Raw genomic sequence first — 17,093 nt, forward strand, 5'->3', positions numbered from 1 at the left:
TTGACAAAAAACACCTCCAAGACAACGAGAAAATGCTCTCGTCTAATGAAACAAAGATTGAACTGTTTGGCCTGAACGCCAAGCATTGTGTTCGAGGAAACCCGGCGCCGCTCATCACCAATAGCATCTCCACAGTGAAGCATGGTGGTGGAAGCATCATGCTGTTGGGATGTTTTTGGCAGCAGGCAGAAAAAGATAAATGCAGCAATGTACAGAGACATCCTCGATGATAACCTGCTTCAGAGTCTCTGAACCTCAGACTTTCAACAGGACATTGACCCTGAGCACATAGCTTAGATAACAAAGGGGGGCTTTGGGACTACTATGTGAATGTCCTTGAGTGGCCCAGTCAGAGTACAGACTTGAAGCTGACTGAAGATCTGTGGAGGGATCTGAAAATAGCTGTGCAGTGATGCTCCCCATTTAATCTGATTGAGTTAGAGACACTCTGCAAAAGAAAATGGAAGAAAATGCCCCAAAATGTGCTTAAACAAAGTACTGAACAAAGGCTGTGAATACTTATGTACATATTTTAGCTTTTTGTTTTTAATAATTTGCAAAATTAATCTGTAAAGAAGATAAAATGTGGAACATTTGAAGCACTGAATAATTTACACTAAAACTGTACAAGCAATACAAAAGAGCCAGGTGGAGTGGGGTTGCAAAGTGGCATGCAGAAGCATACAGCATACAGCAACTATAATCCTGAGGTTGACTTCGTAGACGGTCAGAACCACCACACCTGAGATTTAACATCAAGTAATGTTATTAATGTTTTTTTAAACCTACCAAACCATAAAATTAAAAAAGAGAAGACAAATCAATCCTGCTATTATTGGCTGATTTGTACTCAGTGAGTGGAGCAATTTCATTGTGTGATGTAGCAACAGTGACTTAGTTTCCAACATAGTGTCGCATTAATGTGAAAAAAATCACTGTTGTTTTGTTTTGAAACATGTTTCAGGGAAAAAAAAATTGTGTTCTTTCATAAGACCACAAAAGATAAAAAAATCCTCACTTGTTGGTTCATATATGAATATATTTTCAGTGTAAAGATTGTGGTGGGAATACAACCTGAAATCTAACAAAACCAGTGTCGAATGACAAACATCACATCTTTTCTCTTAAACAGATTTTAGACGATGGTAACAATATTCGTTTTTCACCTGAGCTCATGAGCAGCACCGCCTGCATCAGCGCCACCTCCGAGTCATCCAGATTAAATTGTGCTAGACTCTTGCCCAGATCAAAGATGGCGTCCGACACCACGCCCAGCCCGCCGTTCTTCAGCTGCTCGCGTTTCACAGCCATCTCGCCGTTTAGAGTAAGAGTCTCGCTGTCGGGATCGTAGCGCACAGCAGCACGCAGTGACATGATCTCCATGCAGCAGCCTTTCAGCAGGATGATCTGGTCCTCACAAGGCAGCTGGGAAACAAGATTTGAGCTTGTCAGGAAATGAGACAATGCTGAACTTCAAACAGAAAAGTCTGTCCTGGAAGTCAACAGTTGTGTTTGTTTTCTAAACTATTGAGACATTGATGATATAATAGTAACTAAAAGCTAGCTAGCAACATTAAGCAATTTGTTACAAAAATAAAGTTACACCAACTGCAATGATCTTTTCAGTTTTTATTTACATTGACACAGTGTCCCGACTCTTTCACAATAACAAACAGAAACACACAGTGAAATGGATTAGGACTGCTTTTCCTCCACCCCATTATAAGAGTTGAAGGGTTATAATATTCTATTCACAACAAGTCCTTTGCCTTTATGTAACCAGGAAGCCCCTACAATATACATGATGAGTGCACTCAGTTAGGTGGGAAGACATGCGATGGCACTTGCTCACAGATCGTTTGCACAGAGAGCAAAGCAATATCAGTAAGTGGTGAGTCACCACTTAATACAGAGAGAGAGGGAGACAGCGGTGGGGGTGTGGGGTGGATTAGTCGGTGTAATCCCAGCTGACACGCAGCAGGACAAAAGCTTCAGATGGAGGAAGTTCCCAATCAAAAGAGCCAGCTTAGGTTAACGAGCTTGTTAGTGTTTTAACGGAGAGCTACGCTCACAGTCTGCCTTTAAACATTACCGTGAAACCAGAGTATGCACACGTGTAGTTTAGATAACAATGTTAAATCATTTATAGCCGTCTAAATTCAAAGTGGAAATCAGAATTTAAAGAAATGACAATAAAGAAACTCACAGTGTTAATTTCAGGAAAAGTGGAAGCTTGAGAGAGCGACACATTTTTAAAGCCGCTGGATTGAATTGTTCTTGTCTTTGAAGTAGACGGGCTATATTTAGGTACTGTGTGAGCTGACATTTTGGGAAAAGATATAAAAGACTGAAATGGGGGTTTGGAAACCTTTCCTGGGGCACAGAGTAAGAAATCAGACTGCTGCTGATGTTTCTCTTAAAACTTGTCTCTTACTGAATGCAGCATAAACTTAAACAATACTATTGCAGATTTTTAGAAGCCTCTTCAGTTAAATGTTGCACATTATTTACTGATGTTCTTTAATCTGTACTGCTAACTGATCTTGTTACCCGACTTTCATGTTAAGAGTAATTTCTGTTGATGACAGCTGGGGTCACCCATAAGTTCATGATATCCAAGCCAGAAGGCAACACACTGGGTCAGCTGAAGGAAAGTTAAGTTGAAGAGTTGCCATTGTGACACATTGGAGGAGATCCAGCATATAATGCAAAGGCACAACTGCAAGGGACAGAACGGGACTTCCAGGCAGTGATCTAGAAATAGCAGCAGAAGTGGAAGCAGTCCAGAGCTGCACGAGAACATGACCTTCACTGTAAAATGATTTTGATGGCAGGCAACAGTTTGATGGCACAGGTTGCCTGGTGGGAAGCGACCTGTCGGCAAACAAACGCAAACACGTTGCAGTCAATCGGAGGCAGGCTGTGCTGATGACTGCAACTCGTCTGCATCTCTTTTCAATAAGAGATTTGACTCAGCTGGTTGTATTCTACTTATATTCCTACATAAAAGCAATACTGATAAGAGTCTATGTGATTTACTGTTAAATTGCAGTCTTGCAGCAAATATGTCACAATTTAAAGAGAAATATCTGATTTTTTTCTTTGATGAGGTTCTGTCTGGACTGGAATGTACGCCACTAATGTGAAATTTTGTGTAATTGAAACTTTTGTGTATATAAACAGCAACAGTTTTGCGATTATCCCAACTCTGTCATCACGAACAGATTGCATGCTAACTTAATCCTGTTCAGCTGCAAACTGATAGCAGACGAAATCCATCTTACAGCTAATGTTTCATATTAAAGATATCCACATAAAAAGCAGATTTGTTTTATTGTACTATAAATCTAGTCCTGTGTAAGCGGGATGTGAGGAAAAGTCAGAGTCTGTCTGGAGCACACACACAGCATCCAAGGCAGAGGATCCTGACTTGTGAAGTTATCACTGAATAAAAGGCGAGAGTGATCGGAAAGTTGGAAAACTGACGTGATGTGCAAGCAGAATCAAAGACTGAAGATAAATACAAAACAAAGAGTGATGTAAAGCCCCACGCATACCACATACCTCTGAAAACATGGGCAGTTTCTTGGCAAAGTCGACGACGCGAGTGATGGCAGGGGTCATTATCTTGGTGAACTCGCTGAAGACTTCCAGATCCACCTTATCTCCGTCTGAAGTGGGCACCATAGGACCCTGGCCAATATCATCGGGCTAGAAAGGAGACATTGTTCAACTATTAAATACCACAAGAAATATCTGCTGAATGAGACGCTTAACGCCCAGCCTGTGGGTTGATTCTCTTTGCAGAGGAGGCGTATCAAAGAAGCTCAAGAAAAAATGGAGTCGGTTTAGGAGATTACAGCTTTAGAAGAACACGATGTAATATAAATGTAAATGCAGCATATACAATGTTACGTTATGATGTTACAAAACGGAAACAAATATTTAAAACTGCATGTTTATTTCTGGTCTTTGATGCCAACTGTTCAGCGGTGTGTGCAAGATGCAAATCACATCACAGTCGTTGCATTGTTTTAGTTTAAGCACGTGAATGTTCGCTCTTTTGTAATATGAGCACAATGCCTAAGAAGTTATTTCCAGTTGCTGGCGAACGCTACATAAATAAAAGTGAGCTGAATCGAACTGTAACCTGAAGACTGTTAAAAACTTTAAAGCTGTCTTTACCTTCATGGAACTGTTGCCTGGTAACAAACATCTGACCTTTGCGTCAAGGTAACCTTGGGAGGTTTAAAGCACGTGCGCCTGCACGTTACACTGATCACATGGGACGCCACAGAGCAAGCTGGCCATGATGAAAAGGAGAGCTCTCAAAACGGCTTCTTTTGAAATGAAAAGAAGTCGCCTTCTTTTATTTTGATGTTTGATATCTGAAGTGGAACTGACTTTCAAGGCGCTGTTGAATTCTGGAATAACGAGCTACATGAAAGAAGGAAGGAGCTGTTGCGAGGACCAAACAGCAGCCCGATTCAAATGCCCAGATCTGTGTTATGTAATGTTTTTTGCAGTTTCTGCTGCGTTTTCATAATCTAAGATGATGCTTTATACTTTTTCCATCTCTGTTGCTGTATAATTTACATTTTTGCTTTCTATAATCTTCATATTTGTTATCTCTAAAGCACCTTGGGTGTGCAGGCAGTCATTATTGGACCGTTTGGAAGTTTTTTTCCTGCACAGGATCCTTCTCAGTCACATTGAATAGATCTGTGTGTAATAAATACGTTTTGGCATGACGCAAAAGAGCGATTGTTGGCAATTAAGGTGCAAACGGCACCTCGGTTTCCTCCACGGGCTGTGTGCCACAGCCACGGCTGACACAGACGAACAGCGTGATGTAAAACTCTGCAAAGCTTTACATCACTTTTTACAGCAGTGTCATGTTCAGTTCAGAGAACTGAACATGACACTGCTGTTGACTTTCATGTGAAAGATTTCTATTCTAGTTTATGCAACAGTGCTCAGCCTAAAGGCGATGCCCACTCAACTAAAAGCCTACCAGAAATTTGCGCTTCTGTTTCCAGCTGGAGCCCTGGGCGTTGGTGTGCCGGTGGGCTTCGGTCACCATCCTGATCAGCTCCCACTCTGCGGTGTCTGGCTCTGGCCTCGTCTGTAGCATCCGCATCATTTCCTCTTTCTTCCTCTTCTCGCGATTCTCCTCGATCAGACGGCGCTTGGCCACGCGCTTTGAGTCATCCAACACCACTATCAGACAGGGGCAGGAAGGACACAGTAACATGCAATTGTTCTTTTTTCTGTGGGAGATGAGTCTTTATGGAAAGCCTGCCAGTTTAGTCAAAAATAGGCACAGTGAACATGCATTATTGGACCGAGGAGCTCTGATACATTTGTCTACAGCTGAGCTGGAAACCTTTCCAATGCAGTAGCTGTTGATCGTAGGTTTTACACTGAAAGGACTTTTCTAATAGGCTAATTATGCACTACGCCTGGATGACTCTTTCACCGAGTGCCTATATTCACAGCTCTCTTCCAACATGAGTACTCTGTGCACATTCAGTGTCAGTAATAATCAATCCCTTCCTGTAAGGACACGGGCTAAATCAGTTTTAGCAAACGTGTTCCAAACATGACAACAGAAGCAGAGAATAATCACAAATAGATGTTACTTCTGTTGCATAACACTTTGTAGTAAAATCCTATATACGCTGCTGTATAAAGGCACAAACAGCTTGCATACAAGGTTGCACAGATGATATCCTGGTTACGCACTCAGTGCTAATAAAAGCACCTACTTTTGTGTACACTGCCATCCTCGTGCTTGCAAGGAGCTCTGGTGACACTGAGTGTGTTTATCAGACGTGACTGAAGTCTCCTCCTCTGCTAATCCACTGCAGTAAATGGCTTACAAATTTAAAACACTAATGCTGCTAAAGCAAATACTAAAACAAACATAAAGAAGTAAATATGCTACAAATATTCTGAATGTGTGTGTGAGGTTTTTTTTAAACATCCTGGGAAACATCCACACAAGCAGATGCACTTGCAAAGATGCTGATGAGCATGTGAGTGTTCCCCATTATTCATCGCTCTAACTAGTTAGACTGCAACGTTGTGCAGAAATCTGTGTGAACACCCAGTAACACGTTTTTGCAAATTTTGAAAGGGTGTACTGTTCATCTCAAATTAGAGTCCAGTACAAAGTTTTTATGTGAGAACAAAAGGCTCAGGCTACGCACGCATGCACGGGTTTCACGCTTCGATGCTCTTGCCTCTCACTTACTTTGAGTGGGGCTGTGGATCCATCGTTCTGTTTTGTTTGTGATGAATATTTCCCTCTCTGTGCTTGAGGATAAGGATGACTGATTGTTGTAGTTGTATGCGAACAACGCTAGATGCCGATAGCTAGCTTAGCTCAGGCTAATCAAAGCTCCGTTAGTTTGTTTTATGAAGGATTTTTATAGATGCTTTGACGATTATACCAGCACAGCTTCAGACACAGCTACTGCCAAACACTGTAACAATGTGCACTGCTCACGTGGGCTGAAAAAGATAAAGCCAACACAAAAGTAGCAAAAACTACTGCATAGCTTCACTTTACATAAAAATGACACAGCGCATGATTTCTTTCTTCTTCTTCTTTTTAAATCAATCCATCTGGATGCTGAGATTGGTGCAGGGGTTTGACAGGTGTCACAAATCAGGGAGCTAACTCAAGCCTCTGAACTGGACCTCTTCACCCTGTTTGTGCTCCTGCTGTCTTTTGGAACATTTTAGTGGAATTAACTGAGCAACAATTTGACTCTCTGTGGGGTAACACATTTTGATTTTTATGAGTAAAATTCTAGTATTTTTATCACTTTATTACTCAGCACTGGTTAGCAGCTATCAGCACTTGTACATTTGATGAATGCCCGTAGCTAAGCACACTTGCAGGCATTATCAGATTAACAACTAATCACCTTCTCTTCTAAATAGAGTAACTTCTGGCTCTAAAAGTCCAACACGGCAGATAAAACTGAGAAGTTACAATCAACTAGCACCGAAACTGCCAGACACAATCTATTTTACTTTTTTACTTCTATGTGAAATATTTATTTTTACTAGTTACTAGTTGTAATTTTTTTGTTTTACTTTTCTGTTGTGCTTTCTAGTGTGAGTTACTTTCTCTGCACAGCACCTTCAATCTGCCTTTGTGTAAGAAGGCTGCTTTTTAAATAAATGAACCTCGGTGAACTAAAAATCATTACCTCTTCTCTAAAATCTATGACGAGCTTAAAAACAAATAAAAAAAAAACTCACAGTCCATGGCCATGCCCACAGAGATGCATTTTTTAAAGCGGCACAGCTGGCACTGGTTGCGCGTGATCTTGTCGATGATGCAGCAACCTTCATATTTACAGGAGTAGGACGGATGGAGGTTCTTCTGGATGGTCCGGCGGAAAAAACCCTGAGGAGAAGGAAAGGGGAACAGGTGTCTTCCTGTTAAAAGGGAGTTTTTCCTTCCCACTTTCACCAAAGTGCTTGCTCATAGGGAGTCAATATGATTGTTGGGTTTTTCTCTGTATGTATTATTGTAGTTTCTACCTTACAGCATAAAGCGCCTTAAGGTGACTGTTGCTGTTATTGGGGCTGTATAAATAAAAATGAATTGAACTGTTGTGAAAATTAAATCCACCAATTAAATGTTCTTGTGTTCTGATTACAATAAAACAAGTTCATTAAATGAGTCACATCACAAGGCATGTTGGTGACTGTGAGCCAAGATCCTGTTTGCCAAAAATCGTGAAGTAATGAACTGATGGCATGACTGGACATCTCTCGCAAGCTTTACACGAGACGGTTCGATTGGAATAACACAGCACACGTGGTTTACAAAGACCTGGTTTGAACCAAAAGTGGAGCGAGGTAGGAAGTGTTACTCTGTTATTTGAAAGTTAAGTGAATACAAAACAAGTGTTTCTGCCTGAGGAAACACATTTAAATGTAAATGTTGCTTCCCTGTGAGTGTGTTATATTGAGAATAACTGCAGCCAGTTTGAGGGGCTGCTGCCAGGCTGCCAGTCCTTAGATAATAGATCAGTTCTCAGCACCTCTGTGCCAGCCATCAAGGAGTCTGCTGGCAACTCACTAATGTACAGTATGGCACATATCACTGTATTTGACACAGGAGATTGATGCTTCCTTTAGTGATTTTTTCCCTGAATGTCAAACTGCTAAACAGCTGGATTCTAAACATCATAAAAGGCTGTTTTTCTGTAGCCCACAAATCAAAGGGACAAATAAAGACGCTATCAGACGTGTCAGACATGAGGCCCGATCACAGAATGGAAGGAACCAATCTTCTCCACTGTTTGGCTGTGCTTTGTAAAATTGCAGTGCACAGGGGGATGGGGCTTTTTACTCTTGTTTTGTGCTGAGAAACTCATTTTTTTAAAACAACATTTAGAGTATTTAAGGTGGAACTGTTAATTTCCTGTGTGTGACTCCTCAGCTTTACAGCCTTCTTACTATCAAAGAGCCGGCTGCTTTGAGTGAATGTGAAACTGCACTTATTTTTCTAAACACGTGTCAGATTGCTCATCTGCTCATGTGGAAAGGGTTTATAAATATGAGCATTTTCAAAAACCACTTGTTTACATTAGAAGAAAACTTGGCGTAGCTTATGAGGCAGTGGTGTTACTGGTCCATTCTACTTCACATCAAACTCAACTTTAATTGGTTTTATGAACTGAGACCAGTCTGACAGCACTGATGTGAACTGTAGTGACAGATTTTCAGTCAGACTCACCTACTGTGTATATTAGGACACCAAATGTGTTTTCATCTTGGGCTGCAATCAGTCCCAAACAAAGTCGTCATTCTTACTCATGCTGGGAGTACAGCAACTGTGGTACCAAACAGACTAAATAAAGACTGAAGTGATTTCCTTTAAATAGTAAAAACTGAATATTTTTAAACCAGTCATGCTGCTCAGTCACATGAGGATCGTTAACAACCTAAATTGTGTAGGATGGATTGTGGCGTGATCAGAAAGTAACAAAGAGGCTATTGCTACTGAAATTGCATGAATGCTTGTTAGTAGCTAACATGGTTCAAAGGTTGCATAATACTCAAATTATAGCAACACTGCAGGGGCATTTGGGAGCTATGTAACTGCTGTATGCTATCCTGAGAAAAAGCTCCTCTCCACTGCAGAGCATCTATTCAGCTCTCTGACTACATACATATTGTAGCTGCACAGAATGAGCTCATCTTCATCTACACAACAACACAGCTCTGCATCAGTACGAGTGAAAGAAATGGTGTAAGATATTACTGAGGTGGATTAATACAAAGCATTAAGAATGAGACAGCCTGAACATACTAAAATCTGAGGTTGGAGAATGAATTTTGATGGTAGCTTTCAGCTCGGCTCCAGATTGAACAAAAGACTCCTGAGGGAACTAGCTAACCTCATCAGAATAATTCAGTTAGCTGCGAAAATACATTGAGCTCACAATGGTTCTTTCTTACTGATCCTTCAGTGTTTCCTAAAGAAGTAAATGCAATTTTTATGTATAGAGTGAGGTGGGAGTGGGGGCACATGCAGGTGAAAGGAAACATAATCAGGAGGAGTAATCGCAGCTGCCTCGTCAGGGAGCCGACGGACTTTCGTACTATTTTCCTCCGCAGCTTCAATTAGCTTGGCGTAGGGACACATGATTTTGGTTTATGCAGACTCTCATGTTTACCCTACAGAGGCGGGAGCCTATGGCGCTGGAGTTGGAGTCTGTCCAAGACAAGAGACGTCCTGGAGAAACAGCTGAATGTCATCATAACAGTGAACAAGTCAGTTGCTGGTAGGGCAACAGAAGACATGACGGGCTGGGGCTAGCTCGTTAGCAGTGAAAGAACTTACAAATCACATTGTTCACTGTCTGCAAAAGTACTAAAGTACAGCACAAATGATACCTGGGCAGCCCACCCAACTTCACGTTTATGTGTTTCAAACACTGAGCTTTTTCACGTTTAACTATTCAGCTACATGTAGCTCTTTGAAATCAGTTTACAAGACAGTTTGCTACCTTTAAGATTAGGCTTACACCTTCCATTTTTGATAAAACTTATCGCTATGGCCTGAATCTTGCTTACTTATGCTCCAACAGGCCAGGCCGCTGTGGGCTTTCCATGAAGCACTTTTTTCATTCACTCTTTTCACTCTCCACATGTTTATACAGTTTGCACTCTGTGTTTAGTCATTAGATCTTCTTCCTCAGTGTGTCTTTTGTCCTGTCTTTCTGCCCTGAACCCATTCCTTCTTGAAGATTCTTCCTGTTAAAACAGAGTTTTTCCTTCCCACTCTTGCCAGGTGCTTGCTCATAGGGGGTTGTCTGATTATTGAGGTTTTCTTTCGATTATATTAAGTCTTTACCTTACAATATAAACTGCCTTGAGATGACTGTTGTTCTGACTTGGTGCTATATAGATAACAAAGAATTGAAGTAACTGCTTTCAGATTTATAAGTTCCTTTGTGGTGATGTTAACTGTCATTTTAGAGCTGGATCAGCCACCTCTACCTCCTGCCAGAGCTGTCAGAGTGTATAATACATGACAAACTAATATCTGCACCATGTTGATACAACAGAGGAGTTATGTACCTTGCAGCCCTCACAGGTGATGCAGCGGTAGTGGTACCCAGTCGCCTTGTCCCCACACACTACACATGGCTCGTCCTTCTCCAGGTAGCTGGGAATGTACCCTGGAACAGAGACGCTAAGAGCTATAGGAGAGGAAGAGGAGGTCGAAAAGGAAGATAGGATGGAATGAGAGATGGGTGAAGGAGTGTGAACAAGGGAGTACAAGCAAGATGGATGGTGAGGCGTGATGACGTAAGGGCAGGAGTGATAAAGGAGGATCAGGATGAATGGGTTCAGAGGGAGGAAGAGAAGAAGAGGAGGAGTAGTGATGAGGAGGAGTGGAGAAGGAAAGGAGGGGCGAGGATGAGTGTTATCACAGGGGCCTCAATGAAAGACCTGCATACACGGCCCCTACAGACTGTGATACCAGATGAAACACATACACAGTTGCAAGAATAAGACAGTATACCAATAACATGTGAGTTTTAAAGTCAGATGATTAAACTTCATCTTACGATTATTGCCAAGACTTGCACATCAAGATGAGAGAGAGTTCAGTTCATCAATATTTCTTCTCATCACACAGCAAGCTCCATCTCAAAGGTCAGAATTCCGATTTGATCATTCCAAAACCAGATGCTGTAGAGTGCAGCGAGGAACGCCCAGGAATGGCCAACTGTCTGCCATCTATAATCCAGTTTTGAGTTCCCTCCCCAGACGCCTTAACGCCCACTCACATCCTGGGCCATCTGCCCTCAGGAATTTGCATGACAAGGTGGGGCCAGGTTTCACAATGAGCTCACCCGAAACCCTGACTGATTGGGACCCACACCCAGTTTCACACCTTGGCTCAGGCGATTAGAGGATCATCAGGGGGTCCTTTTGTCCCTCTGCGGGGGGATACTCCCACTAGGTTTAAATCTGGGACTCCCCACCATTTGACCTTAGAACTGAAGAAGCTTCTCGGATGAGAGGTGAAACGTCTTCAAGTAACTTAAAGAAGTCCAGACGCTTTTCTTTGCAAGCTCCTTTGACTACGATGACCTGGATGACTGAGAACCTTCACAGACATCCAAAACCAGAGTTTTCCTCTTTTTCAGCCATTCTGATATTTGTTCACTTGTGTGCTTTAGGATCAGAAGCTTCATTCTCCTATAATCTTATATGTTTTGACACAATTCTGAATTCCCATATCCCTCAATGACTGCAAGGATACCCATGGACTGATGTACAGCCAAGTCTTGCTTTTGTAGCCTTTGCCAGCTTCATACCTCTTTTAAGGTTGTCTAAAAGTTTTGAGCAATGATTGGGGAAGAGTTCACACCAGCCAGCCTTTTTTAAAGATGATAAGACTAGTAAACAGATTTTTTATGGCTTTACTAATGGGGGGAGGGGGGGGGGGGGGGGGGGGGGGGCTCCATAACCAACAATTGCAGTCTCCTTAATAGGAGCACCTCACTCCCAGAACCTTTTGGAGAAATCACTCGCACAAAGTTTTTCTTCCCTGCTTTTGTCTGTAAATGTGACTTAGACTTAAGGTCAAAGATTAAGAGTGGAAAGCCTGTTAATTAAATCCTTGTATAACAACCTTTTTCTTGCAACTTTAAGACAGGCCGTCTTTCCCGCAGACTCCGATATCATGCCAGCTTATAAGGTTTACACTCACATTCCCAGAATTCATGAAATATGCTTTTCATCTTCACATTTCATTGACTAATTTATTTCTCTTCAGAAGTTTCCTTGAACTCTTTGATCCTCTGAAGTCACACAATATGAATATATGTAAGGTACATAAGAATTCTAACCTCTAAGCTGTCATGTAGTTGCACAAGGACCACCAACCACCCAAAACACAGGTGCAAACAATAACCCACATGTACAGACGCTGCTGGAAATCACAAAAGTAAAGTCTGCTCCACAGGGAGCATACTTATTCAGTCAATCCTCTTGTACTACTGAAGCGAAGAAGGAAAAAAAGTAGATCCATTCTGATTCTGTATAATTTCATGCGATAATGTATAATAAACATATAAAAGTGAACGAACAATGCTGTTCCTGAGTTAAGTGGTTTACAGGAAGTCGTTTGCATCTTCATCACAGACGGGATTTGCAACATAGCTTTGGTTGTGATGTAACAGTTATCTTGTACAAGACCTACCAACTAATTGGTGACTGGCAATCATTGGGATCTCGGGAAAAAGCGTATTTCCTGACAGTGATGCATCCAAAAATTCCTTGTGACTGTTTTGGTCGTTAGCAGACTAGCACACTCAACTACGGTTTCTGTGGAAAATGTTAATTTGTCTGAAACCACACGCAACTACTGTGAAAAGTGTGGCCCAAACCTTTAGCCATCAAGTAAAAGTTGGATCTTTTGAAATGCACTGGTTCCAGCATTAAGGCCCACCTTGTATTAAATGTGAACGTTCCAGTTTTAGTGTGCAGGAAGAGCCCAATTAAAGACATGTCTAGGTTCAAAGACTGTTGTGATTTTGCAATTTCAATACATACAGTTCATAATCCAGATTTTTAATTAAGCACACCACAAGCTACCACTATGGAAAACACTACATTTGCCCCGATTAATTTGGCTCGATGATATCTGAGGCTAGCATATTAAATCAGGAAAAAAAAAAAAATGAACCAAATACAAAGTTTACAGGTAGAAATAAATGCTGATTCTGTTTATTTATCCATAACATGAATAATGAATATTGCATACATCTATTTCTTTTCTGATATAATCCATTAAAGATTAGTCCTGAACATTCATAGACCTGCCTAACCAATCCCCCTTGGTTAGCTGATTTGTGTTCAACAAGGCCTCTGAGGGAAACTATAGAATGGTGACGAGGAATAATCATATTCCTGACAATAAGGACACCACTGAAAACCCAGGGGAGCTGCCGAGTCACGGATTTAAACCAATCACTGGCCGAATCCAGCAGTACATCAAAAGACATCGTCTTAGAGGAAATATGCTTTGAATTGTGTTCACTTCCATGTGGGGGGTGACACAAACAACACGAGTGAGGCAGAGATAATAAAGTTAGTTACCGGACATGCTCTTCACTGAGCACTGGCTGTTCTTTCTCTTCCTTTTCGGCACATCTGGCCATCTGGGAGGGTGGAGGAGAAGAGGGTGGAAGGGAAAAAAGACATAAGTGATTAAAAAAAGATAACATTATAGCAGCTTCAGGAAAAAAAATCATTAATAAGATTTCTTTTTCCAATCCAGATAATGCAAAGACAGTTTCTGTTTTTTTTTTTTTTTTAATTAACTACATTAAAAAAGACATAAGATAACACTGCTAGAAAAACTGGTAGAGAAACGTGGAAACTATGCTGCATTTTAGATATTTAAAGGAATCCTCTCCATAAGAAAATGTTTTTAATTTCTAAAGATCTACTCGTCAAGGTTGTCACTTGTCTCCGACTCTTTTCGCTCTTTACATTGAACCTTTAGCACAGGCAATAAGAGAAAATAATAGTATTCATGGGGTCGTAGTTAATTCAAGAGAACACAAAATAGCTGATGATGTCCTTTTGTACTTGTCGAATCTGGCTCTGTACTGACCCCCCTGTTCTGGTCGACTGGTTGAGCGTTGTTGAGGAGATTCATAAAATGGAAAAACTTACCTTTTTGTTAAGGCTGCAAGCTAATATTTATACCACAAGATGGGACAAGTGGTTGAAATATATCCGAAATTAGAATTATTTTTTTCCTTTCTCCTGTTTGTGCCTACCCACATCTATATAAACTCTTGCATGCCTCTCCGAGGCTGCTCTTACATCTGTAGATGTGCTGTCAATTCATGGATATAAAGTCATGTTCTCACTGCCAGAATTGCTTTGTGGGAAAAAGCTGTGCTTTTCAGTCGACTGCTTGTTTTGTTATTGTTGTTTTTGGTTGTTTGTTGTTTTCCTTTTCTGTTAAAATACGTAAAACATTTATTAAAAACTAAGTAATAAAAAAGAAGAAAATGTTTTTAATTTCTAAGATCGTTCAAGATCTCAGTGTCTCCTTGTCTTGCTTGTTTTGAAATATGTTCAACACGTGGTCCCAAAATGAGTTCCTGTAATAAATTTGCTAAAGTCATGGTTGAGCGTGGTGCTAATTAGCAATCCAAACCACCACAATATGCATGGTAAACAAATACAGCACAGTCTCTTCAAACACTACTTCAGCCTCGTCTATGGTTACAGCAGAAACAGGCTGGTATATTTGAATCTTGTTATTTCGCTGCACTATTGCGTTTGTTCTGCAAATAGACTTTGGTTTGAGCCTATTTCCTTTTTGTTGCTAGGCAAAATTCTTACCTTGTTTAACCTTACTTGACGAACTATGCTACCCAAGCTAGCTTGAGTAGTGTTAGTCGATAATGGCACAGCTCAAACACTTGACCATACACGGTAATGACCGGTTTAAAAACAAACAAATAAAACGATAGAATAAGAACAGGATAGTTTACAAATTATCGAGTGTTGTCGTGTCATTTATGGCGGGCTCTAATGTCAGTTTGTACTGTAAGCATTCTGCACATGTTAGCATACTATGAATGGCTGGATGGATAGATGGACAAATGAACTGATAGGCAACAAAGTTTAACTTCCAACACTTTTGGGGGATTACTGACAAACTCTGGTCACGGATTCAAAACTGAATCATACCAATGCTTCCCATGCATGGAAATGAAGGCTACTCCACTCTATCCTCTACACTTCAAGACTGCACATGCACCATTCATCCCCACCTTCTGTCTCTTTCTATAATTTTGTATCCTTCTCCTTTATCACGCTCACATGACAAATTCTGTTATTTGCAGCAGATTTGGATTACCACACTCTCTCCATCCCCCCCTCCCTTCCCCCCCATCTATCCACATGTTTGGCTGTTTGCTCCACACCCCTCGCATTCCCATTTTCTCTGTCTCTTTAAAAGCTCCGTCTCTCTCTCCAAACCACTGCCACTTTGTCGACTCACAGCTACTGCTATATTCCCTCGATCCTCCCAGTGATTTCTGTCTTTCCCTCCGCCCCACCCCTTTCCTCTTCTCCTCCCTCAACTTCCATCAACACTATTAGGTAACACCACTGTCGTCCCTCCTTCCCCTCCTTCCCCCTGCTCACTGGCTGTCAAATCCACTTTGCTCTTCCAACCTAAAAAAAAGAAAAGAAAAAAAATCCTCTGACGTCTCTTTTTCAGTTCTTGCTGCTCTTCACGGTCCATGAAACATATTATCTTTAATGCAGTGCACATGGTGAGGCAGTAACATGGTGGGAAACTGTCTGCTCTGGTAGCTGATCAATGTAAACTGAACTGGAGTTTATGTCAGTGTTGACAGCTCTTGTATACATTTTCTACAATGTGAAGGAATAACTCAAATGTGCAAGTTGGTGAGGTTTGGAAAAATTTCCAGAGAATGATTTAGCGCTACTTGAAATCCAAATCCAACTTAAAAAAATGACAATCCACAGGGGAGAGGAAGTTTACGTCTTTTGAAAACTGCAATCATAAAGCTGCAACCATTTATTCCTGACTGCTATGGGGGCAGCAGAACAGAACAGGCTGAAGACGTCCAGCCCTCAGTGGTCTCCATGGTGGTTATAGAGAAGAAGGGTGAACAATTAACAGTTTTGTATTTATACATATATTTTTTAGCAAGTTGTTGTGGTGTCTGCCATTTATCAATGAGAAAAGCCTGATATGTTGTGAATCTCAGTAAGCTGCAAATCTATGCAAAAGGCGACTGCTAGAGCAAACAATCAGTCATATATGACAATTATCAGAGCACAAATCTCTGCATTTGATTTGCGTACCAAAATCATTCTTAATATCTACTTTCATACCAAACCAATGTGTCCTTAAACATAAACCCCTTAATGAGTTTGTTTAAATGCCTGACAGGATGGTAGCAGGATGTTACTTTGAAATGGGAACATTTATTTTGTTGACAGACAAACCGGTAACACGCATTTTTGGATAATTTTAGGATAAAAAGAAATGCACAGATCATTTTACATGTTGAGCTGAAACTCAGTCAGCTTGAGTCCTTACAATGGATCTCTTGCAGGTGCATCACTAAATTGAAAATGAGCCTTAATTGCTCTGAAAAGCAGGGCAGCATTTTCGCATATTGTCTTTTGCAAATCAAATATCACCATACCCAACTTTGACTGCCATTCTTATCAATGAGTTGGGACAGAGATACTGCGACAGTTGGACTAGCCCATCTTCCAATGACAGTAGTTTTCACTGTGTGTGGGTGTACACAACTTTCTTATAGATGTCCCCTGGAGTTCTGAGGATTTCCTGCCCTGGCTTTTGGTCTCAAAATGTATTGTAATGATCGGTTCTTGTGACACCCCTAATGAGCTTGTTTAAACCATTACCATCTTCGTTAGATTTTAAACACTATAACTACCTAATTAATTAATTAATTGATAACTTTGTGAGTTAGTTGAACAAGCAGTCTTAGGCTGATTTGTTAATGTTACTA

The 17,093-nt window shown here is 40.9% G+C and overlaps 1 protein-coding gene across 8 annotated transcripts in view; it reads right to left on the reverse strand.

Moving 5' to 3' along the window:
* Positions 1–17,093, reverse strand: part of LOC120736871 (thyroid hormone receptor alpha) — a 120,813-nt gene that overhangs the window by 10,832 nt on the left and 92,888 nt on the right. For 6 of the 8 annotated variants that reach the window (XM_040037225.1, XM_040037227.1, XM_040037223.1 and 3 more), the window contains 6 exons: positions 13,651–13,712; positions 10,615–10,736; positions 7,276–7,423; positions 5,015–5,220; positions 3,565–3,711; positions 1,167–1,425 (listed from right to left, as the gene is read on the reverse strand). In XM_040037225.1, coding sequence (XP_039893159.1) covers positions 1,167–1,425; positions 3,565–3,711; positions 5,015–5,220; positions 7,276–7,423; positions 10,615–10,736; positions 13,651–13,712 — 944 coding nt within the window. The remainder of the gene's footprint in view (positions 1–1,166; positions 1,426–3,564; positions 3,712–5,014; positions 5,221–7,275; positions 7,424–10,614; positions 10,737–13,650; positions 13,713–17,093) is intronic. The other 2 variants (XM_040037228.1, XM_040037230.1) reach the window with 1 other exon arrangement.

Source organism: Simochromis diagramma, unplaced genomic scaffold, assembly GCF_900408965.1.
Source record: "Simochromis diagramma unplaced genomic scaffold, fSimDia1.1 OVJJ01000516.1, whole genome shotgun sequence".
Classification (NCBI taxonomy): domain Eukaryota; kingdom Metazoa; phylum Chordata; class Actinopteri; order Cichliformes; family Cichlidae; genus Simochromis; species Simochromis diagramma.